The following is a 24,263-nucleotide window of genomic DNA, read 5'->3' as shown; positions in this document are numbered from 1 at the left end:
AGACCATCACACTTCCTGTTTATGAAGTAGAGATTTCTAAGCAGATATCTCAACAGTTCAAAATACAATGACGTTGTCTTTTCCAAGCACGTATCTGATTGCGCTATGTGGAAAACGACTGTTGCTTAGTGATTTTCGGATTGACTTAAATGGACGAAAAGTAAATGTTAGATGAAGGGAGGCAGATGTGTATGATACTTGCATTTCACAAAGCAGCATGGCTTAGGCTTCAGCTGCGGATCAAGGCACAGAATCGGTAAGTGAATTTGAGATTACAAGAATAAAATTATGTGACATAAACTGGAGGGTTGTGACGCGTGTAGTTGCTAGCAACAACTGAGGTAGTAATTGAAGAAACCTGTAGTTACAGGAGTTAATGTAGATAGCAAATAAAAAGTTGTGTTTTTTTGTTTTTTTTTTTTTTCCATTTAAGATTCCCGTCTCTGCAGTGGAGATGCCTGGATCGGCTGATGTGACAGGGTTAAATGTTCAGTTTGGAGCTCTGGAGTTTGGATCAGAGCCTGCACTCCCAGAGTTTGGATCACCTTCAAGCAGTGAGAATGCCAGCCAGACAACCAACAATAGCTTGTACTCAAAATCTGTGAAGTATGTGCAAGTTCTTCATTCACCTTCTTAAACATCTTCTTTAGGGATCAAATTTGTATGAAATATGTCAAGATACAATTGCCATCTAATAGAAGGGAGAAATATGATGGCTTGTAGGGCTTTCTTTTGTCTGGATACTGTGTTGAAAGAGAAGTCTCTTTAATAACAGCCAAAATCTTCCAGATGGGTTGATTTGAAGCTGGAGGTGACTTGAGTGTAAATAATCTTTAAGCAAACTAGCCTTAATGTAATTGCTTCATGTTTGATTGTCCTGATTTTTGAATTTGCTGGAGAGCTTTTCCTCTCGGTGCAAGTTTTCCTGCATTTGATCAAGGAGAGTTGAATGTGCTACCATCTTCATGTCAGTAGATGGTACCAAATTGTGGATATAACGCTCCTACAGAATCGTAAAAGTAGCCAGACTTTAAGTATGCAGAAACTTTTACTGAAATGCTAACACTGATATTGATAAATACAAATATATCAATAAGTTGTTTATTTTCTCCTTACTTGTTCAAGAAGTGGCATTGGTAAAAAGCTTCCTGAAGTTTATTCAGAAATTCAAGTGGACCTCCACATCTATTTCTAGTTTTATAAATGCATTAAGATATTTAGGAAGTAAAACATTTATGCATGTTTTGAAGTATTTTTTCTATTTTTCCTTTTCTCATAGTTAATTCTGTTAAATAGTTATTACAGTATTTGAATACTATTGTCAAAAGAGGTTTGGTGTTTCTTATCATATACCAGACTTTGTGGATCTAATTTTTTAAGAGGGAGATTGTTGTTTGTCATTTGAGAGGGAGAAAAATGACTGAAAATTGCTTGTATCAATTCTTGTTTTGGTTGGTCTGGTAGGAGGAGGGTGAATGATGGTTAATCCAACTGGTGGATTTGAAGAAGTGATTATTGGAGACCAGAGAAAGAATATACTTATTCAAGAATTTCTAATATGAAAAATGCAGATTTGACTATGTGTTTTACTTAAGTATTTTTATCAGCTCCTGTGTAGGAGCTGATATTTTCATGAAGGTGTTTGAGATCTAATTTGCCATCTTGGTAAATAATTTTTACTTTTTCCAGTGATCCTTTGAATACCTCTTTGCCAATATCCAATACAGTACAGGAGTCCACCTATACAACCTCTGCCATCACCTCTTCCAGTCTAACCTGCTCATCCCAGAGCCCTATCCCGGTAACAACAACTTCCTCCTATGAGCAGACTTCTGTGCATAGTAGGATACCATACCAAAGCTCTGTGGCTCCATCAGAACCAACTCTAGTTGCAGTTACGGTGAGTGAATTTCAGAAAAAAGACTTTGAAAAAGGTGAAATACTCTCATACCTCTTAGTCTTTAATTTACCCTTCTGTATTAATACTCCTAACCAATCCAAGTGGCTTCTTTGATTCCCAATACCTGGTGTGTTATGTGTTCTCTTTTCCTATTGTGTAGCCTTTATTTGGCTATGCTGCATTTAGAATGTGTATGCTTCTGATTTTGTGGGTCTTGGCATCCTAAGTTGATGTTTGATCCTTTCCTTTAGTAATACTTAACATTCTAGTTAAGTTTCCTTTCCTGAGGTTTAGGTTTTAAAAAGGAGACTCTCTATGTGAATAGCACTCACAGTGTTTTGCTGTAACCTGATGGTTTCTTTCCAAAGGTAGATCATTTTTTAAATCTTAAAGAATCTAGCCAATAGATCTCAAACTGTTTGTGGCCCCTCCAGCATTATTCTTCTGTTGGATTTAGACATCATTAGGAATTAGTACTGTTTTATTTTAAAACACATGGGATGAGATCTGATTTAGGACAGAGAGGAATCCTGTTGGGAGATGCTCATTCCGTATACAGAGAGTGTAGGTACTCTTGTAAATTTGTTTTAAGAGAATTTATTAAATATTTAAGGAACTTGTGAGAGTTTGTAAGTTTATTTACTTCTGGCCTTTGTTATGTAATGGCTCAGTCACACTTGTCTTCTGCACTAGCTCCTATGTACTGGTGAGGATCAAGCATAGACTATCCACTTCTGTACTCCAGCGTTATCCAAAAAGCAACTGGTGCTTCTCAAGTCTTATCTTTCAATGGAAAAAAATTGTCGTCTCTGTGTAACTTGGATAGTTAAAATTGTGAGTTGCATTAGATCAAAAGCACAACCATTTCCTATATGTTAATGCAGTTCTTTCTTTCATATTGATGTGAATCTGAAGTTTGTAATATACAGTACATGGGAAAGTCTCCTGCTGATGGGTGTAGTATGGGCTGTGTATGGGATTATGTATGCTCAGGACACTTTGCACTTGAGAACTTACGTGGTTTTGTTTAAGGCAGTAAAAAGCTAATTTTCTGCCTTGTCTTTCTATTTAGAATGAATATCAAATTTTGCATGAAGCATGTTACATGTGTGTTTGATTCTGAAAGTGTAATATACTTCTGAGATAATGTGTTAATTTCTCCTTTATTTACAGAACGGGCACGGTGGTGTCAGAACGCAAGCAACTCTTGACAGTAAGTTTATAGAGCGTGGTTGTTAAAGGACTTTCTAATCTTTCCTTAAGATTTGGTATGCATGCAGTTTTAGCAGTGACATCTGGTTGAAGGCTTTCTGTAGTTCTCCCTGCTTAATTTTTTGACTAATCAATCCGACTTGATTTTGCACTTGCACAGGATGTACTCCTTGCTTATTGGAAGGCTGAAAAATGGAAACAGCTCTGTAGAATCTATACCTACTATGCAACACTGAGCGGTATTAAGCATTAGAAAAGCTGCTTTGCTGCTTTTTTTCCTTTAAAAAAAATTCTGAAACTATTTAATATACAGTTTCTTAACTTTTTTTCAATATTCATTTGGAAAGGTTTAATTAGCCTAGCATTTTAGTTAATAAAGAAACAGTCACATTCTTTGAAACCATCTCTTGTTGATCATAGTGCTCAGCTGTCCAGTTGCAATCCGGTAGGGAATAACAGTGACCAGCATGCTCCCTCTGCTGGGTGGCTTGCAGTCTTGCGTTAGAGGAATAGTACAGCGTGCTTCGATACACTTCTCATCTTGGCCCTTTTTTCTTCTCTTGGGGGCTGGTATTTTACTTTTAACACTCCTTGTCTTTTTAGGAATGTAGTTTTGATTTTTCCCTGTCAGCCTCCCCCAGACAAGGGCTTTCAGTGGAAAGTTTCACAAGCATTAAAAAAAAAAAGAGATGATTTATTGAAGTGACAGGCATGAGATATTGGGATTGCTGTTGATAAATGCTGTAGCTGTAGTAGCAGTAATGTATGATAATAGTGCTAGCAAAACACAAGGTATTTCAGCTATTCTTCACCAAAAGATGAGGCTCAGTGATTACCAAGGGGGTGTCTCCATCTTAGTGGAGGAAGATGAGCTCAGCATCCCGTGTCTTAACTTCCTGCACTCCTTGTTTTCTCTGCCTTTCTCTTTCCTCCTCTCTGTGCCCCTCCAAGATGCTTTCTTTCTCCTAGAACTTAAGCCATGTCTGTTTCCTTCCACAGGGTGATAGTTATCAGGACTTGCACTGGGGGCTGAGTATTATGTTACGTGTCACATGTTTAGCAGGTTCTTCTTAAAGCTCATTAGCATAGAATCATAGAATCATACTGATCATACATCATTCATCATAGAATCCTTCAGCATACTGAAGGATGTTAACTTTAATATTTGTTTCATATTAATGAAGTGAAAGGTGAGCATTGTGGCCTTTTAGATTCTGTGCTGAAACATAAGCAGCTAATTCTGCAAGCTTTAGCCAAAGTGGGACTGCGCTTGTTGCCAAAAGACTCCTTCCTTCATTTGTGTTTTGTGCTGACTTTGCAGATCTCTGTCCCTAAGGCTTACAAAAGAGATAAGCAGTCACCATGTGTTATGTGAAAATCACATACCCTTAGAGCTTTCTTCCTGAGGTTAAAATAACTAAAATATAGTTCTTGCTCTTCTGGCCTTTATATGCTGCTTTATGGAAATTTTCAAGCACAGCTGCTTGAATAAATATCTTCTAGAATTGCAGCATTTCATTTCTTAGTCTATCCTCCCACCAAACTTCTCGGATAGCCCAGCGTTGTTGCATTTCAACATGGAAAGAGCTCAAGTATTTAGACCTACTTATTTATTAGTTTTTTATTTGTGTCCGGTTGAGTTTAAGTAAACAGGAGCGAGAATACATGTCCAAAGATTTACCTTGTAAAAGACTGTAATATGCAGGACCACTTTGGACATAGAAAACTTTATCATGTACAAAATTAACAACCGAATTTTTAAATTCACTACAGGGTTTGTGTTTTTGCTGTGGAAAGCAATGATCAGAGAAATTCTAATATTTCTGTAGTTATTCCATAGCCATTAAGTTAAACTTTTTCTGTGCCAGCTTCCTTTTGACAATACTTCTGTTTATCTCAGGCCCATATACTGGGGTCAGTTTTCTCCCATGTATCTGTTTCATGCATCCAAACTGTTTTGCCTTTTGTTAACACTTGAAGGCAGTGGCTTTTTGTTTTCTGTATTTGCTCCTAGTATCATTTGTTGTTCATCCTTTGTCTTTCCCGCTCTTGCTTTGTAATTTCCAGGTCTTGTTTTTCTTAAGCTCATAGCAACTCAGAACACGCTAGTATCATAATTCTGACAATCCTGTTTGTCTCATAGTTTTCTTGCACACCATATTCAGGCATAATTTAAAAGGTCTTAAAGCAGATGGTGATACTCGCTCTCATACTGGGGACACCTACTTTGATTTCAAGTGAATCCTGATGCAAATGTGTTAGAGTTTTAAGTAGTGTTTACATCTTTTTATATGAATGTTGTCAGGATCTATCAGTTGATACGGTTGTATCCTCAACTATGTGTTGGTGTTTTTTTTTTTGTTTTTTGTTTTTTTGTTTTTTTGTTTTTTTTTTTGGTCACTCGTATTTTTTTCTTTGTTGTCAGCCACCATTGCACTTACTGCCAAAATCAAGACCTCTGGCTTTCTGTTTGCACGGCACACAGCCCAGCAAACTGACTTGGGTCCTTCAGGGGAAAGAAAAGTGTCAACAGTAGTATTTTTCAAGTATCTGTCTGACTTTGGGTGAGCTTGTAGGAGTGTGTGACTTCACAAGCATAGTGCGAAAGCAGTGATCAGCTCGGTAGTGCCCTCTGGTGGTGAGTTAGGGCATGGTCCTGACAGGGCTTATAAACGACGGGGCTCAACTATTTCTAAGGTTTCTTTTGGTGTTTGGCTAGTTCTGTGCATTATCCTTCTTCAGAGGATGAGAGACAGAGCTGGGAATTATGATAGTAATGGTAAATGCACATTTATGGTAAACAAGTTCTACTGTATGTAGGCTAGGAATGCTAACCACCTGCTCTGGTCTGGATTAAATAAAGTAAGACAATATTTGACAACTGTTAGACTGTGTTTAATGCTTTGCTCAGCTTTGACATTTTATTACAGCTTCTTTTATTCTACTGCAATGCACATTTGAATCAGTAATCCAAATCAGTTATTTGTGCCTCTACTCAAGCAATCAAAAAATCCCAAACATCAGAAGCGTACTGTAGGTTGAAATGAAGAACTGTAGCTGTAGTTACAAGTAGATTTTTGCAGTATCTTAAAGAGTGCAAGCAACTTTTATTTATGGAAAGGGATTGAACTTTAATGCTAAGAATTTTGAAATGAGGGTGAACTTTTGAACAGAAGCAAGTGAGCAGGTAGTGGCAGATAACGTACTGAAGATTGTAGTTTACAATATGTGTACCAGTGAATATCACAAACATATTCTAAGTGAGGAACTTAAGGAGAGAAACTGATCACTGTGTCATCATTCCTTCATTCCGTAGTAGCCAGATAATTTGATACTGACCCTGGCTCCTATCAGTCAGATTTCTCTAAAACAAAGGTAAAATACTTGTATGTGGTGTTTCTGAACCCACCTTGGGAGTCAGATATGTTGGAATTTGTCTTTGAATGTCTCTTTTCAACTCATTGCAGCTACTTCATCAGTTTCAGTGTCTAAGACAGAGCCTTCTCCCTCACTACCTTCTGTTGGTTTGCTGCCTACTGTGGTATCCACTACCACAGCGCTTCTGCCTTCAGCATCACAGCATGTGGCAACGTTGCCCAGCTTGCCTCAGTCCAGCGACTTGGCCAGCAGCTCACTCTCCCAGCTAAGCAGGTACAGTGGAAGTTGTTGTAAACTGTGAAGGGAGTGAAATTCTGGGTAAGAGGTATATATAAGGGTGATTGCACATAGGAGCTGTCAGACAATGAGGTTCCCTTTACTGTTATGAATTATGATTTAGTGACAGATTCAGAAGAGATTAGGGTTTTTTGCTTGCAGAGTAGGTAATATGGCTGCCTGTTAATGACAAGATAGTGCTGCCATTAAATTTTCATGGCATATTAACACTTCTATGTTTCAATGGGCTCTTGCTTCAGTATCACCAACTAAATTAGCAGAATTGATTCTCCCACTTTGCTTTTCCTGCTTTGTTCACAGTGCCTGCTTTATGCTTGAATTTATGCATGAAATGATCCCTTTAAGAGTTCATTAATTTTCTAAATTAAAATAATTCCATAGAGACAGAAGATTAGAACAAAACACCACACAGTAAGTCATTTCCTTAAGACACTTGAAATATGAGGTTGGTGTTCTCAAAGTGTATTCAGAACTGCTCATTTACACTCTCTGATTTTATTTATTTTTGTCCCTGTTACTTGAGCTTTTTCCTCAGGCAGGTGACATCCTGGAGCTATACTGATTTGTCACGTTTGTATTGCTCTCATTTGTACTACATTTGTTGATGTAATAAAACTAATTTGTTGGGATAACACATCTGTAGGTTAGATGGAGTGTGGTGGATTCTCTTTTGCACTAGTGTTGGTGTTTTGTTTTGGTTTTTTTTTTTTTTGCTTTTAATGGATGTTGAATAAAATGATAAAAGTGTCAGCCAACTAAAATGTTTTCATCAAAATTAGGGAAAAAAAGCCCATATCCCTATGCTTGTTGAAAAGCTGTGTGTATGGTAGTAGAAATTTTGGTTGGAGGGCTGTTAACAGTTGAGCAAACACTGAGTGCCATGAAAGGGTGATGCTTGAATTCCAAGTGTGTCTGGCTTGGCTGTGCTGCAGCTTGTCTGAGTCACTGCCATAGGTCAGATGATGGATTGGAGCTTCTTACAAGAAAGGGAAAGTGGGCAAGGAAATAGTTCAGAACTGTATGCTGAATTTCACCATTTCTTGCTGCCTGAAATGATGTCCTATTTCCTGCAAATGGAGAACAGTTTAAAATACTTAAAGCAAAACTAGTCTGTGAAACTGCCAAGGCTACTGTGGTCCATTGCTTTCAAGAACTGACATAAGCATTTGCTGTTAAGTCAGAGTGTGTAATTTATTCTGAATTGTTGTACAAGCTGCTTTTAAGCATGAGGTATCTTGATGTTGGCTCAAGAAAAGGTTGCTTGTAGGGATGCGTATGTGAATGTCCCTGTATACATAGAGGTGTGTGTATATGTAAGTTGTTCTAAGAAGAATTCATTGTACTAATCCTATGCAATTTCTTTCTAGCTCTCTTTCTAATCATCAAAGCAGCCTCTCCCCTGTCTCAGTGTTATCTTCAGGCACATCACATACAGTAAGTCCTGTTAGCATTTAGTAGATATTTAGCATATGGTCGCTTTGAGGCATTCTTAATTATCAGAAAGTTTGTTGTGTCCCAGTACAGCAAGAACTGAGATGAGGTTTATCTCAGGACAGGAGGACTGCTGGCCCTCTAGCTGTCATTACTGCTTGTGATTTGTACTTGATTGAGAATAACTGTTAGAGGCTTACTAGTTGCATAGCAGTAGAGAATATTTTTGTGCCAGGAAGGGGAAATGGAATAATGAGAGAATTTGTGCAATAAATATATTAAAAATAGCCTTTAAGAGTGGCTGTTTGAAACTGCTCTGAAAGGTGGAATACTAGCAATCTCCACCAAAAATGTTAATTGGGAAAATGCAAGTAGTGGAGTGGTATATATCATGACAGTGCCTCATGACAGGTGGTATTAGAGTTTATCACATGACATTGTTGTCATGCGAGTATTTAATAGTTTTGAGAAAAGCCAAATGTTATTGAACACAGTGCTGTAAATGAGGTTGCACAAGCATAAGTCAGGCTATGGTGTTCTGTGATGGAACACTTCTGTACAATTCCAGTTAAGGTATGGTTTTTCTTTGTGTGTATATTTTAGTTTGTTCTTCATCCTGAATGAATGCATAACTTGAAAATTCACACAGCAGGAAGGAAGGACATGTGCATGAGTTGTTACAGCTCCTGTGTGGTGGTGATGATGATGATACTGTGTTTTGCAAGTGTGAACAGCTTTTACAGTTAAGGCACTGTATTATGCTGGTTTCAAGCCATGAACTCCCTTACTGTCACATGTTACTGTTATATACCTAGTCTGTTTACCACATTGTGTCTGTTGTGGAGTGTGGCAGTTTTAATCTTTCCACTTGCACAAGTGCACTCTGGAAATCCCAAGAGCTTTGCACTGAATTCTGAAAACAAATACCATCTTTTAAAAGAATGTAAGAGCTTATTTAACAGAAGAACTAGCTTAAATGGCAGCTCAAGAGCAAGAAATAATGCAATAGACATCTGAAATTCTGTGATACAATTTTTTGATTTCATAGCTGTTTGAATTTAACTTTATTGTAGTAAATTTCCATGAATATTTAAAAATCACAAGCTTGCGACTTAGTTGCTTGCTTTGTATGTACTTAATGCATATACTATTAAGCATTCTCTTGCACATGCTAATGTTACTTAAAAGATGGTTGTTTTTTTCCCTCAGCATCTTTCACTGTGGTTTATTTGCTCTGTGATCCTCATCCTTTTTGTCTTCTTTCTAGCACACTAGTGTTGAGAACACAACTTCGCTCCAGCCTGCAACAACCTTTTCAGCTGCTTCAACCTCAGCCACTAGCACCACATCATCGGTTGTCAGCATGGCAAGCAGTATGAACACTACAAACAGCCTTGGCCTGAGCGTTACCAGTGTGTCTATGCCAGCTGCCACCACAAGGGCAGCTCCCTTAGTGTCTTCAGGTTCGCAGTATTAACAGATCACGTGGATAGACAGAAGACTTCATTCTGCAGGGCTGTCAGTCGAGCATCTCACCAGCAATAACTACTGTGCTAAGAAATCCACACTCTTTGACTAGCATTTTCAGCATGCTTTATTTGCTGGCTTATAAAATAAAGTTGCTTGCTTTTGTGTATTTGAAATTCATTAGGGTGTGATGTTGCTCTTACAAAGCACATTCTATCCTCAGAGAGCTTTATAAATTGACATGAACGATTCTGTTTTGTTTTGAACTAGGAGATCTACCTGGTTTGTATTCCAGGTCGTAATTAGCTCTTAACTGTGAGTTCACATTAGCTGTAATTTCAAACTTCTCTATGACTTGAGTTCATTAGACAGTATTAAAATACATTGCTGTGGCTTGATTATCATGTCATGTCCCTGCTGCCACATATATAGAGGAAAGAAGTATTTGATGGATGTTTGGGTTTTTCTACAGCAAAATAACCGTATTGGAAAAAGGGTCTACTGACAGAGAAGCTGGGGAGGCTTCTGGTACTGAAGTAGAAGCAATACTACGTGTCTCCCTTGCTTTTCTGATGAACTTAACTTGCAAAAAGGAGACTCTGTGGAGGGAAGTGAACAATTTAAGTATTTCAATCAAAATTATACATGAGAATTTCTCATTTCCCATTCTCTGTAAATTGAGTATTTGACTGACTGAAGTGCCGTCTTTTACCCTCTGCTTCATGGAAGCAACTGAATCTGTCCCAGTCCACTCTTTGCTTTTCCCAGCTGCAGCAAGTTCCCCACAGAAGGTACACTGGCAGCATTGAGTGCTTACTTGTCTATTGCTGGCAGCAAAGGGGAATGTACTGACAGAGCAGAAAATGAAAGAATTCCTTTCCAGATCAAGAGCATTGCCTAAATTTTTGCCTTCAAGAGAGGCCTTAAGAATTGCGGGAACTTCTTTCCTGTAGTTCTGCCTAACTAAATGACAAAATTGGACTGTTCCCTGATGGGATTGTTTTCAGCCTAAATTAGTTTGTGCTTTCCTTTCCTTGATATGTGGATGTGAGGCATTAAACTAACCTTCATTAAATTCTTCTGTATTGTTCTGCTCTTTAAAAGCTGAGCTAGTGCAGCTCCAGGGCCTGTGAGCTATCTTGTCTCAGGGCTGAAGCCTTTTCTTTTCTAAAGATTTTTTATTATTATTATTTGTTTGTTTTTAAGTGTCTGTATTTTGGTTCTGCAGGCAAAGCTCCCCCCAACCTGCCCCAGGGTGTACCGCCCTTGTTGCATAACCAGTATATTGTGGGACCTGGAGGACTTCTACCTGCCTACCCAGTAAGCAATTTAATTGTACTTGTCCGTAAACCTTGATGCAAGTGGGCCCTCCAGACCTGCTGCTGTGTCTATGCCAAGGCATTTGAGTTGACACGTATTGTACCTGGAATTCTTGCTGTAAACGTTGAAGAAATACAAATTATATTTTTTGGTGTTCACTGATAATAATAGAAAACTTCAGGATTGTTTCTGCGGACCTGACTGAGCTACATTAGAGTGATAGAACATTTCAGTCCCTTCCTGACTCTATTTGCCTGGAAATTCTATGGTGCTCTGTCATTGCACAATGCAACATTTAGCCCTACACCTTTAATTGAGGCTGAGTCTAGATCAAGCTGTTTAAAGCCCTGAAATCATCAACACCAGAGAAAAGTGTTATAATGTTGTATTTTTATCTGTCTTCAAGCAGATTTATGGTTATGATGATCTTCAGATGCTTCAATCCAGGCTGCCAATGGTAAGTAAATAGCTTGAGTTTGTTTCATTATAAACAACTTATCTTCAGTGTTGATCATCTGTACCACACAAATCACTGCACAATTTAAATTACTTCACATAATGGTGATTAAGAGCTTATCTGCATGTTTCATGTTGTTTTTTTGAATATCCAGAAATGATTTCACTAGATGTTGTAGACTGATGTAGAGCAATTATTTCATTTGTCTATCTGCAAATGGAATATAGAAGCATGTTCTGTGCTTTGACTAGAATTCTTTTTTCTGTATTGAAACAACAGTATGAAATCTCATCAATTCTAATTGAAATCTGAGTGTGAACTCCTAGCAAGGAGTGGCATAGTACACAGACAGCTATCTGTAATGGCATAGTGTACACGTTGACAACCATTTTGTGCATGTTACAATTGTGAAGGCTGTTACAGTCTGACATATTTGCAGTATGTGATATGGTAGCAAACACTTCAACAGATGAGCAGCAAGAGGGAAAGTATGAAAAAGGTTTTTTTAAACTGAATGCAGAATACACAGGACGTGTGAGAGAAACTCAGATTATAAGCGGTTAGACTCATAAGGATCCTTGGCCTACAATGTAAAAAGGTGAAGAATTGTTACCCCTCACCCTGAAAACTGAGGTGAGGATGGTAGCATGTAACTCAGAAAAATAAAAAGGGTAAAGCAGTGCAATGTATGCATATAGGCAAAAAAAAAATAGGGAGCAATGAGCAGTGATCTGAAGAGAAGAGATATTACTGGGTGAATGCTTTGGCCAAGTTCTAGTAAGTGCCAGGTGTTCTGTGTGGAGTCTTGGGGTTAGCCAAATGGAGTACAAGGATGTCCTTGAAAATCAAAGGGAAGGGTAGGCACCCAGGACAGTGCTGTGATTAAGATCTGAAAACAGAAATCAGTTGAGAAAGAAAGGATTTCAAAAAACCCCGTCTGATAGCTGAATTGAGATGGATGGAAAATCAGAAAGTGGGTAATAACTGATAATTAACGGTATGCTGGAAGAAAAGTGGATTGCCAGAAGAAATGACAAGTGGGACCAAAACCAGAAATAATGGGTAATGTTAAAAAGGGTGAATATTTCCTGCAATGGGGAAAAGAAAAGCCATGGGAAAAAATACTGATGCTTAGCTTCAAAAGAAGCTTCATAGTTGTCACACAACTATAGTGGAAAACTGACCTGTTATCGGAAAGTTGTTTGGTGGAAGATTTTAAATTGAGGTCTGATGTAACCAGTACTCAGTGATTTGGAGATCAGCGATGAAGGTTTCTGAAAACCATTTTTGTTTTCTAGTAAAAGGTTTTTGAGAGTTGGAAAAGTTGCAGAGAGAGCAGATGACTCCGTATTGATACAAAGGGAAAGGCCTAGCTAAATGAAGACGTGGCAACCTGATACCAGTTCTGGAAAGAAGTTACAAGATGGCTAGAAAAACACAGCAAATGTGTCATGGAGGTCCTATTATAATGGAGTAATAAGAGTAGTAGTACTGAAGTAAGAAACAACCCTGTGGAATTGGGAAAAAAAATAAAAATAATAAGTTTGGAAGAAATATTTGATCTGATGAATGTGAGGTAAAGAAATGGGCAACAGATACGAGCAAGAACATGCTTGGACAAAAATAAAAGTAGAAAAGCTACCAGTAATGAAAGCTGTGCTGCAGAAAGTGTTAGAAGTAGGCTTGTGATGCTAGAACAGGTGCTCACTTCACTTCACAAAACAGAGCTGTGTTAACTTGAGTTTGTGTAAGGCAGTGAACAGAAAGTCTTGGAAATGTGGGAAGGGTTCCTTTGTTGGTGCACTATGTGTAAAAAAATGTGAGATGAGAGAGCAATATTAACTGTGGTCTGGGCTCAGCAGCATGCACGGTACAGATGAGCAGGAGGTGCAAGAGCTGTGGGCTTTGCTGGGTTGCGGTCAGTGTGGGCACCCAGTCCTTTAACACAAAGATGTATGCTGCTTCAAACCCATGTCTGATCCTCTGGCCGCTGTTGGTAGAGGGGACCATGCTTATGTCCTGCTTCATACTTTTCCAATGACATTTGTGTCAGAAAGATGGTGTAGTTTACGTTTACCTATAAAGGCAGAAGATGCTGCTAAAGAGATGAAGATGGGATCTGGTTCTTTAAACTTTAGTTCTTGAAAAGTGGAAAAGGAGTTAGGCAAATTGAGCATCAGGGAATAAGTGTGGTTGCTGGATAGGATGCTGTAAGTCCTAAATGATTTTATCAGTCTTTAGCCTGGCCAGTTCTCAAGTTCGTGTGTTAGGAATGAGACTGTTCATGTCTGCTTGGGACTGCTGTCACCTTTTGTTGATAAGCAATGGAGCTACGTATATCACAGCTGTGGGAGCATGTCTTTGAGGCTCCTCTTATGTCAGGGCAGCTTTGATGCTAGTACAAAGTGATCTGCTCATGGCTACAGGTGTTGGCTTGGTGCAGAGAATAAGACGTGCTCAGAATGTATGAGGGGCTTTGAATGCACACCTGTCTGAGCATTTCACTGCTATGCCTGTAAAACATGTGACATCAATAAAATGAATGTCCAGACATTTTAGGAAAAATGTCATAATATTTATGCACAACAGTTAACAAAGTAAGAAAAAGTTAGAGAGGAGTACTCGGTGAATGTGCAGGATCATCAGTAGATCTACCCGCTGCCTTGTCATGTTCTTAGCAAGTTATTGGCAGACAGGAGATGAAGATTGGCCTTAAATGTATGGAAGAATGTCCGTCCTTGCAGGTGCCTGTGTGCAGACGAGAATCTGGGGATCTCCTGAGGCTTTTGTGGAGGCGGGTGAGTGGGTGGGTGAGTACACGACATATGGAGGTTTATTCACTCCAGTGATGATTTATTGATTCTGATAGCAAAACTATTGGTAAATGTCTTATAAAAGGTTTTTATTTCTGTCATATAAATACTTAACAGATGAAAAACATGATACAAATGAATAGATTCAGTTAAATAAGAAAGTGGTGAGTAGCCATGGTGAGTACACGATGGCCCTGTGTAGCACCGTTTGGCAGCATGAGTAAGCATTGGTGTGTTACCAGCACTGTTTTTCTCCTAGAACCAAAGCAGCGCATCGTGGCAGGCGCTCTGAAGGAAGGATTCTGTCCCAGCTGAAACTAAGACGTAGCGCTATCCAAATGCATGCTGTCCCAGGGTTGTCCACCCAGAGGTGGGGCGGAGTGGTTGCCAATAAGGTGCATCCCCTCCCTCTCCGCCCGCGTCTTGGTGGAGTAAGATGACTGTAGCTTCCCGTCTCTTAGCTCTCTTGTCTCCTTCCTTGTCTCTGCCTTTCTCTTCTCTGCTTCCCCAAGGTAGCTCTGCCTCCCCTTAGAAGCTGAAGCTTGTGGGTTTCTCTCTGCGGGGTGACGTGTGACAGGATTTGCGTGGAGAGTCGACTCCTGCGGTCATACGCCGCCTTTGTGTTCTCCATCGTGGTTCTCAAGACTCGAGTCAAGTGTGGGGCTGATTTCACACGACTGAGGGACAAGCCGTCACCGCGGTACCGCAGTGACCGTCGAGCTTCTGTGCTGAAAGGGGTGATCAGCTTATTCCTTCAAGCTTGTTAGCCATAACCGGACGGTTGTGTTGCCGCGGGTGTCCCTCCTTTGGCAGCTTTTTGTGCTGAACTGGTGGATGTCTGCCCACCGTCAGGGTTGACGCGGGACGTAAGTGGGTATGCGAGTTTTCAAAGGTGCGTGTGAGAATGGTGGGGCGGGTTGCCCCCGAAAGGGGCTTGTGAGATTGAGCGAAAGGAGGCAGTTGCAGGCAGTTTTGCAAAGGAGAACTTTATTTTGTTGGAATAAATAAAAAGAATAAATAGGTGAATAAATAGCGTTTTGTATAAATAGTTGAATAAATAGATAAATAGGAAGAGGGTTGGAGGTGCGTTTGGGGCTAAGTGCGCGTGTTGCCTGTGAGGTTGTGGATGTGCAGGAACCAGTCACGAGCTTGCAGGAGGACGAGGTCCCAGGCGCAGGCGCTGTAGTCGTTGTCGCTGAGGAAGGTTTGGAGGCAGCTGAAGTGTTTGTTGATGGTGAGGTGAAGGTTGCGAGGCCATCGTGTCCGGGAGCGCGTGTTGCTGATGGCCAGGCACTGCTGGAGGCGCTGGGTGTAGCGCTGGATCTGGCTGAGGAGGCTTTGGCGTTGGCTGTCGATCCAGTGGGCTGGAGTGCTGGGGCCGCTGAGGATTTTGAAGAGGTGCAGGAGGATGTCGTGGGTGGTTTTGTCGGCTTGCCGGGTGTTGCTGGTGTCCGGGATGGTGTCGTTGAAGGAGCAAGGCGGTGCACTGTGCTGTGGGCACAGCTGGGGTGGGCTGGGATTCATGTCCCGGAGGAGCTGGAGGCTGTCGAGAGAGAAGGTGGCGTCCTGGGGGCGAAGGTGGTTGCAGGCAGAGGCAGTGGTGGCGAGAGCTTTCAGAAGGAGCGTGAGGAGCAGGATGCCGTACCCTCGTGGGTGCTGTGAGCTTGCAGGCACAGCCATGGTGGGACTGGCGTTGTGCTGTGCAGGAGGCTGGTGGGGCTCGGTGGTGGTGCGGGTGGTGGCAGCGGTCTGTGTGCTGCCGTGGTGCCGGCTTTATGTGGCGTGGCATCTTTCCCTTCCTCACTTTCCTCCTGCTGAGAATTTCCGTCTGTGGTTTTCGTTTTTGGCTGTTGGTTTCTTGTGGTTTGCAAGGAAGTGTGTTTGTGGGGTTGGTGCTGTGCTATGGGCTTTTGTTGCATCTGTGCCGTGGATGTGTTCTTACCTGTTTGCTTCCTCTGATAGTTCTGGTGTTTTTCATCTTCCACTGAGGTGTCCAGTCCTGCTCAAATGTATTTTTCAATGTTATGGAGTAATATAATATTGTTTGTAGGTTTTGTGTATTTAGTTATTTTTATTTTCCTATATCAATGCATCATTTCTTGTTACCTTTTGGACTTCTTGCATTGTATGTATTTCTCATCAATCTTGGAGCTCTCCTTCATAGCCTGTCCTTGAGCATATTGGCGTTTGTCTTCAGTTTCTAGTATTTTGACTGATGGAAATCTCTCAATATTTTCTCTTTTATTTAACTGGGAATATTTCTGAATGGAAGTCTTATGTGAGCTCTTGTACCTTGAAAGCTGTAAAGCCATACTAATTTCACGACAGTTGTCTTCATGTGTTGCGTTTAGGAGATCAAAAAACAGCCACAAAGTTTTGTTGTGAACAACTTCATGTTCTTAGTTTTTTCTGTTTTCTTGCAATGTGAATTGAACGTTTGCTTTGTAGTTGTGTTACAGTATTGGAATTTCTCTGTTTCTCTGTTTCTGTGTTTTTAATGAGTCAGAGCATCTTTTCATATTTTGGAATTTTTGCATGTCATTTTATTGTGGAAGAATTCTTTCCTGATAGTTCTCTTTGCAATCTGGTACCGAGAGTAGTTTTGTCAGAGTTTTCTGAATGCCTTGTCGACTGATACTTCTGTCTGTCTGCAAGGATGGATATCTCTCAAACTTCCCAGTCTCTGATTGGGTGTTGAATTGTATTCCTGGGGAAGATTATGATTTCATGACTTCATTGGTTTAGAAGATCTGAAATTCAAGTTAGAGTGTCCTATATTTCTCTCATCTTCAGCTGCCTTAGAAGATGGTGTAAGGTACTGTGTGTGTGGACTCACAGAATTGTTTGAGTTTGATGGGACCTTTAAAGGTCATCTAAACCAATTCCCATAAAATGAACCAGGGACATCTGCAGCTAGATCAGGTTGCTTAGAGCCTGATCCATCCTGACCCTGAATGTCTCTAGGGATGGCACATCCACATCTCTGAGCACCCTGTCTCATGCTGTGTAACTGAGTGTATTAGAATCATAGAGTCACCAAGGTTGGAAAAGACCGCCAAAGTCATCCAGTCCAACCATCCACCTATCACCACTGTTTCCCACTGAAACATGTCCCCCTGTATGTCATCTAAATATTTATTGAAAACTTCCGGTGTCCACCACATCCTTGGGCATGCCCATTTCAGCACCTGACCACTTTCTCAGAGGATTATTTCCTAGTGTTCAACCTAAATCTTCCCTGGGGCAACTTGAGACCATTCCCTGTAGTCCTATCACTAGTTACATGGGAGAAGAAACCAACCTTCACCTCACCACAGCCTCCCTTCAAGTAGATGTAGGGAGTGATAAAGTCACTCCTGAGCCTCCTCTTCTCCAGACTGAACAATCCCAGCTCCCTCTGCTGCTTTCGTAAGACTTGTGTGCCAGACCCCTTACCAGCTTAACTGCTCTTCTCTGAACACGCTTTAGGGCTTCAGTGACATAGTGAGGTGCCCGTAACTGAACACAGTGCACAAGGTGTGGCCTCACCAGGGCTGTGTATGGAAGGATTGTCGCTTCCCTGCTCCTCTTGATGACAATATTTCTGATACAGTCCAGGATGTCATTGGCCTTCTTGGCCACCTGGGCCCACTGCTGACTCATGTTCAGCTGAGTGTTGACCAACACCCTGAGGTCTGTTTTCTCTACACAGTCTTCAAGCCCCTCTGCTCCAAGTCTGGTTGGTTGTGGCCAAAGTGCAGGACCTGGAACTTGGCCTTGTTGAACATCATCACACTGGCCTCAGTCCAATATCCTGTATGTCCAGATCACTCTGTAGGGCCTTCCTATCCCCAGACAAATATACACTTCCAGACAATGTGTTGTTATATCCGAACTGTGGGTGTGCACAGTGCCTTCATCCAGGTGATCAATAAAGAAAGATATTGAACAGGATAGGCCCCAGAACTGACTGGGGTACACCACTCTTAGCCATACAGCCAGTTCTTTACCCAGCATAGAGTGTATCTGTACAGGCCGCAGGCTGCCAGCCTCTCCAGGAAAATACTGTGGGAGACAGTGTCAGGGGCTTTTCTGAAGTTTGGGTAGACTGCATCAACAGCTTTTCTCTCTTCCACCAGGCAGGTCACTTGATCATAGAATGAGATCATGTTGGTCAAGCAGGACCTGCCTTTCATGAACCCATGCTGGCTGGTTCTGATATTTTGGTTGTTCTATACATAATGTTTGATCTCCCTTGAGATGATCTGCTCCATAACCTTTCCTCACTGAGGTCAGGCTGACATGTCTGTAGTTCCTTGGATTTTTCTTATGACCCTTCTTGAAGATGGGATTCACAATGGCAAGCCTCCAATCCTATGGGACCTCTCCGGATGACAAGGAACGCTGACAGATGGTGGCAAATGGCTTGGCAATCACTTCTACCAGGTCCCTCAGCACCCTCAAGTGGATTCAGTCTGGCCCTGTTGACTTTCATCAGTCCAAGTGGAGTACTAGTCCTTTGTTTCCACCTGAATCTTCAAGAATTTGTTCTGTTCCTCATCCAAGATTTCTAGGTCAGAAGATAGAGTACCCCAAGGATAAGTGGTCTGTCTTTTAAAGACAGATGCAAAGAAGACCCGGTGGCACACGTGGTAGAACTGCTGCTTGCAACACTGGAGGTCCGGGGTTCGAATCCCCCCTGTGGTGCAAGTGGTAGAAGTGCCGCTCTGCTACACAGAGGGCTTGAATCCCAGGAGTTGGACTCGATGATCTCTAAGGTCCCTTCCAACTCGCACGATACTGTGAAGGCACTGAGAAACTCAGCCTTTTCCTTATCCTCAGTGGTCATGTTCCCTGCCTCATCCAATAAAGCATGGAGGTTCTTCTTTGCCCTCCTCTTGTTGTTTATATATTTGTAAAAAAGAAAAAAAAAAATTGTTCTCTTTTACTGCAGTGATCAAGTTGAGTTTAAGCTGGGCTTTGCCTTTTTAGTTTTTTCCCTGCGCATCCTAACAATTGCTTGTATTGTCTTTGAATTGCCGAGATCCAGCTTGTTTCCTCACTTTCTTGCTGTAAGGGATTTGACTACTTGCTTTAGCACAGAGCATTGTCTTCACAGTGGTGATATGGAGGGTGGTTTGACTGAGCACAGAGAACAGGCCCTTAGTCCTTTTCAGAAGGCTAGAGTTACTGGGACTCAGTGTTTTCTCACTCTGGGTTTCTTGCATAGTACCTGAAAGAAGTGTTTTTTGTGGTGGTAGGGGTCAAAGAGTAAAGAAGCAGCCAGTGCTGATGATTTGTGGTCAGTTAAATTTGTGTGGACTCTGTGTGTGTGTGTGCTGGCTGGGTTAGGCTGTGTTGGGTAGTAGTGTACAGGGGACATTGCACTTTTTGAAGGGTTTGTTGGGATACAGAAGTGCAAAGTAATGGTGGAGGCAGGTGAGCAATGAGCAGGCCCTGGCCATCTTCTGTATTTTTTGTCATTTTCTTTCAGTGCTTTCTGTATGGAGTTATTAGCAGTGGTGTGCAGCTCTTCATTGAGATCTTGACAGGCTATTGTTGATCTCCCGTTTTCCTTTAAGATGCTCTTTCTCCATGCAGCCCCAGTAAGCCCAAAGCAACCCCAAGATGTTGCTGAGAGGCTGGCTGAACTAGACTGATGGTTTCAAAGTCTACTGACAGTGGATTTCACACCTTGGTACTGGGAAGGGAGTGGCTGAGTGGTGACAGAACCAGAGCTCATGGGGCAAACATCATGTTACTATGGTGGACTTGCAATGCCAGGATCCAGTGTCTGTGGGAGTTGCACCTAGGCTCGGTGACTGAAGAGATGTGCTGGTCCATGGCAACCCCCTGGTCCATAATTGTAATGGGCAGCTCAGAGGTGGTGATGAACGAGGGACCCTTATGTGTGCAGACTGCAGGAGGCCTGCCAGCAAAAAATCTGCCTTTGTCTGTGGCATGTGTGTAGGAGAAGTTCCTCTCCTCATCCTTCTTTCTATTTTCAGTCTTTATTTCCAGGAAAAAAATAATTAATAAACAAAAGAAGAAATAAATACAAGTAAATTAAATAATAAAGAAAAAGGATAAAAAAGAAAGGATGAAAAAATTTAAAAATACTAGGTAATAAATAGGTGTCGGCCTGTGTGAGTAATATGCAGCCACTGGGACCATTCCCTCCACCAGGGGCAGTAGAGATGGCCTCCATAATGCTGAGGGTAAGAGCTGCTGTGCCTCTTCCCATTGCCATCAGTCTGTCTTCTGATTGTCTCTCATGGTAAAGATTTCTTCCTTCCATTCCACACAAGTTGAGGCTGTGGTGTGGGCCAGGCGCTGTGGCAAGATGAACTCTGCCACAGCCAAGCTCGGGCCTTGATGTGGTGCCAGTGGGCTGGGCTCAGTCATGCCTGTCTCCATGTTGCTGCAGCCATTGGGTGGAGGAAGGCTGAGTAAACGGTGCTGGGCTCACCCAGCCCAAGCTGTGGTGGGTTCCTCTCGATAGACGGCTGTTGCCATTGACTGGGGACAGTCACTGGGTGTTGAGATGTTTGGAACAGGTTGTGAGAGGAGTTCGACTTTTCATCTGTCGTATGAGTGTGTCCATGTGTGGGAAGCAGTTATGAGCCTGATAGAAGATGTGGTCCCAGGTAAAAGCACTGTACTTGTGCTGGAGGAAGTTGAGGATGGAACTGAAAAAGATATTGGTGCTGAAGTAAAGGCGGCAGGGGCCCTGTGTCTGGCAGCAGGTATAGTTGTCCAACAAAGCATTCCAAAAGATGATGGAATAAATTGTCAGTGTGGTTATGTTCTGGACACAGGCTGCCAATAAACTGGGCTGTAGTGTTGGGACTGCTGAGGAATAACAAAAGGTGTTGAAGGGAACAGAGAGGAAATGGCAGCTCAGTGGGTGCTGGTGTTCTGGAGCATATCACAGATATCAAAAAAGCATTGCGATATGGTCCAGGCTGTGATGGGACAGAAGCATAGACCAGAAGTACTGTGCTGAGAAGGCAGTGAATGTTCAGAAAATGGACCTGACCCTGTGTAGCACTGCTTAGCAGCACGAGTAGGCGTTGCTGTGTTACCAGCACTGTTTTTCTCCTAGAACCAAAGCAGCGCATCGTGGCAGGCGCTCTGAAGGAAGGATTTTGTCCCAGCTGAAACTAAGACGTAGCGCTATCCAAATGCATGCTGTCCCAGGGTTGTCCACCCAGAGGTGGGGCGGAGTGGTTGCCAATAAGGTGCATCCCCTCCCTCTCCGCCCGCGTCTTGGTGGAGTAAGATGATTGTAGCTTCCCGTCTCTTAGCTCTCTTGTCTCCTTCCTTGTCTCTGCCTTTCTCTTCTCTGCTTCCCCAAGGTAGCTCTGCCTCCCCTTAGAAGCTGAAGCTTGTGGGTTTCTCTCTGCGGGGTGACGTGTGACAGGATTTGCGTGGAGAGTCGACTCCTGCGGTCATACGCCGCCTTTGTGTTCTCCATCGTGGTTCTCAAGACTCGAGTCAAGTGTGGGGCTGATTTCACACGACTGAGGGACAAGCCGTCACCGCGGTACCGCAGTGACCGTCGAGCTTCTGTGCTGAAAGGGGTGATCAGCTTATTCCTTCAAGCTTGTTAGCCATAACCGGACGGTCGTGTTGCCGCGGGTGTCCCTCCTTTGGCAGCTTTTTGTGCTGAACTGGTGGATGTCTGCCCACCGTCAGGGTTGACGCGGGACGTAAGCGGGTACGCGAGTTTTCAAAGGTGCGTGTGAGAATGGTGGGGCGGGTTGCCCCCGAAAGGGGCTTGTGAGATTGAGCGAAAGGAGGCAGTTGCAGGCAGTTTTGCAAAGGAGAACTTTATTTTGTTGGAATAAATAAAAAGAATAAATAGGTGAATAAATAGCGTTTTGTATAAATAGTTGAATAAATAGATAAATAGGAAGAGGGTTGGAGGTGCGTTTGGGGCTAAGTGCGCGTGTTGCCTGTGAGGTTGTGGATGTGCTGGAACCAGTTACGAGCTTGCAGGAGGACGAGGTCCCAGGCGCAGGCGCTGTAGTCGTTGTCACTGAGGAAGTTTTGGAGGCAGCTGAAGTGTTTGTTGATGGTGAGGTGAAGGTTGCGAGGCCATCGTGTCCGGGAGCGCGTGTTGCTGATGGCCAGGCACTGCTGGAGGCGCTGGGTGTAGCGATGGATCTGGCTGAGGAGGCTTTGGCGTTGGCTGTCGATCCAGTGGGCTGGAGTGCTGGGGCCGCTGAGGATTTTGAAGAGGTGCAGGAGGATGTCGTGGGTGGTTTTGTCGGCTTGCCAGGTGTTGCTGGTGTCCGGGATGGTGTCGTTGAAGGAGCAAGGCGGTGCACTGTGCTGTGGGCACAGCTGGGGTGGGCTGGGATTCATGTCCCGGAGGAGCTGGAGGCTGTCGAGAGAGAAGGTGGCGTCCTGGGGGCGAAGGTGGCTGCAGGCAGAGGCGGTGGTGGCGAGAGCTTTCAGAAGGAGCGTGAGGAGCAGGATGCCGTACCCTCGTGGGTGCTGTGAGCTTGCAGGCACAGCCATGGTGGGACTGGCGTTGTGCTGTGCAGGAGGCTGGTGGGGCTCGGTGGTGGTGCGGGTGGTGGCAGCGGTCTGTGTGCTGCTGTGGTGCCGGCTTTATGTGGCATGGCATCTTTCCTTTCCTCGCTTTCCTGTTGCCGAGAGGTTTTGCCCGTGGCTTTCACTTTTGGCTATTGGTTTTTGTGGTCTGCGAGCAAGTGGCTTGGCTGCATGTGGGGCAGTTGGTGGAGATGCTTGTCCGGCGGTGTGTTGTGGGGTGGCTGGCAGCAAGGGTTGGAAGGGGGATGTGAAAGTGATGGGGGCGGAATGTCCTGGGCCAGCTGTTGTGCAGATACATTCTTTTTTTTTTTTTTTCATCCTTTCCCTTAGGCGCGCAGCGAGAGCTGTGGTGTATCCTTCAGTGAAATCCCTCTTCCTGTTCAACTCTACTTTTCTTACGTAATGCCGTAATGCCGTAATGGGCCTTGGTCTTTCGACTTGAATGAGAAGTGTGTTGCCCGTGGTTTGCTTTCCGTGCATCGTTTCTGTTTGTTTTTCACAAAGCACTGACAAGCGGTGCGCGATGGAAGAACCTTGGGTAGTTTCCGGCGGCGTGAGGAACTTTGGGCTGGCTGCTGTTGCAGTCGGTGGAGGCAGCGCCGCCCGTGTCGGAAGCAGTTGAGAATATGTAGGAAAGGCTTGTGGTTGAGGAAGAAAGAGAAAGGGAAAGTATCCTCCCGAGCAGAGCCTGTGGCTGTGGTGCTCGTCAGGCATTGCGTCGCCTTCCTCCACGGTCTTTTCCTTTCTTCCCGTGGCGTCTGGTGAGAAGAAGGAAACGCAGCAGCAGGAGGGTAGTTGTAAACCATGGATCTTGCATTGCAAAGGCCGAAGGTTTGTCGCTGTCCAGGAGGAGTGCGCAAACGTGATGGAGCTGAGCCCTGCGCTGTAGCTATTAAGCACCTTTTGAGGATGAGGAGACTCGAGGAGATGGCAGAATGAGAGGGTGGTTTGGGTTGGGGGACCCTCAACTACCATGCACTTCCAACGCCCACTTTCCGTGGGCCGGGCTGCCTTCCACTAGAGCGGGTTGCCCAGAGCCCCATCCGGCATGCTGTGAGAGGCTTCCAGTGTCGGGGCGTTCTCGGTTTCTCTGGGTGACCTTATCCTGCGCTCCTGCGCCCCTTGGAGGACAAAGTCTCTTGCTGACGTCTAATGCGAGCCTCCCGCCTTTTAGTTGAAAGGCATCGGCCCTTGTCCTGCCATGGCAGTCCGTGTTTACTTTTCCCACTCCGGGTGTCCCGTAGGCCCCCTTTGAATCAAAGAATGGCTTGCTTTGGAAGGGGCCTCGGAGGTCACCTTGTTGCCACTCACTGCTGCGGGTGCGGTTGCCGACCGCAGAACTCAAGCTGTAGAGCAGGCTTCCCAGTGCTGCATCCAGCCTGGCCTCGAACCCCTCCGGGAATGGGGGATCCAGAATCTTCCCTGGGCATGGCGTGGTGGTGCCTGA

At 43.3% G+C, this 24,263-nt stretch overlaps 3 protein-coding genes and 1 non-coding gene across 11 annotated transcripts in view; 2 read left to right on the top strand and 2 right to left on the bottom strand.

Annotated features, from left to right (window-relative positions):
* The window catches only part of UBAP2 (ubiquitin associated protein 2), a 160,851-nt gene that overhangs the window by 56,758 nt on the left and 79,830 nt on the right, over positions 1-24,263 (top strand). For 5 of the 8 annotated variants that reach the window (XM_072359573.1, XM_072359568.1, XM_072359572.1 and 2 more), the window contains 8 exons: positions 434-606; positions 1,690-1,900; positions 3,074-3,113; positions 6,580-6,763; positions 8,155-8,221; positions 9,486-9,681; positions 10,914-11,005; positions 11,412-11,462. In XM_072359573.1, the coding sequence (XP_072215674.1) occupies positions 434-606; positions 1,690-1,900; positions 3,074-3,113; positions 6,580-6,763; positions 8,155-8,221; positions 9,486-9,681; positions 10,914-11,005; positions 11,412-11,462 (1,014 nt within the window). The remainder of the gene's footprint in view (positions 1-433; positions 607-1,689; positions 1,901-3,073; positions 3,114-6,579; positions 6,764-8,154; positions 8,222-9,485; positions 9,682-10,913; positions 11,006-11,411; positions 11,463-24,263) is intronic. The other 3 variants (XM_072359574.1, XM_072359570.1, XM_072359575.1) reach the window with 1 other exon arrangement.
* LOC140264691 (small nucleolar RNA SNORD121A) lies at positions 56-141 on the top strand. The gene has a single exon (XR_011906080.1). It is a non-coding gene; the product is annotated as a small nucleolar RNA SNORD121A (small nucleolar RNA).
* LOC140264266 (interferon type A1/A2-like) lies at positions 15,371-15,955 on the bottom strand. The gene has a single exon (XM_072359901.1). The coding sequence runs from the start codon at positions 15,953-15,955 to the stop codon at positions 15,371-15,373; it is 585 nt and encodes a 194-aa protein (XP_072216002.1).
* LOC140264260 (interferon type A1/A2-like) lies at positions 22,196-22,948 on the bottom strand. Its single transcript, XM_072359890.1, has one exon. The coding sequence runs from the start codon at positions 22,778-22,780 to the stop codon at positions 22,196-22,198; it is 585 nt and encodes a 194-aa protein (XP_072215991.1). The 5' UTR covers positions 22,781-22,948.

Source organism: Excalfactoria chinensis, chromosome Z (assembly GCF_039878825.1).
Source record: "Excalfactoria chinensis isolate bCotChi1 chromosome Z, bCotChi1.hap2, whole genome shotgun sequence".
NCBI classification, from domain to species: domain Eukaryota; kingdom Metazoa; phylum Chordata; class Aves; order Galliformes; family Phasianidae; genus Excalfactoria; species Excalfactoria chinensis.
The sequence above is the reverse complement of the archived record's forward strand: the minus strand, read 5'-3'. Positions and strand labels throughout refer to the sequence as shown.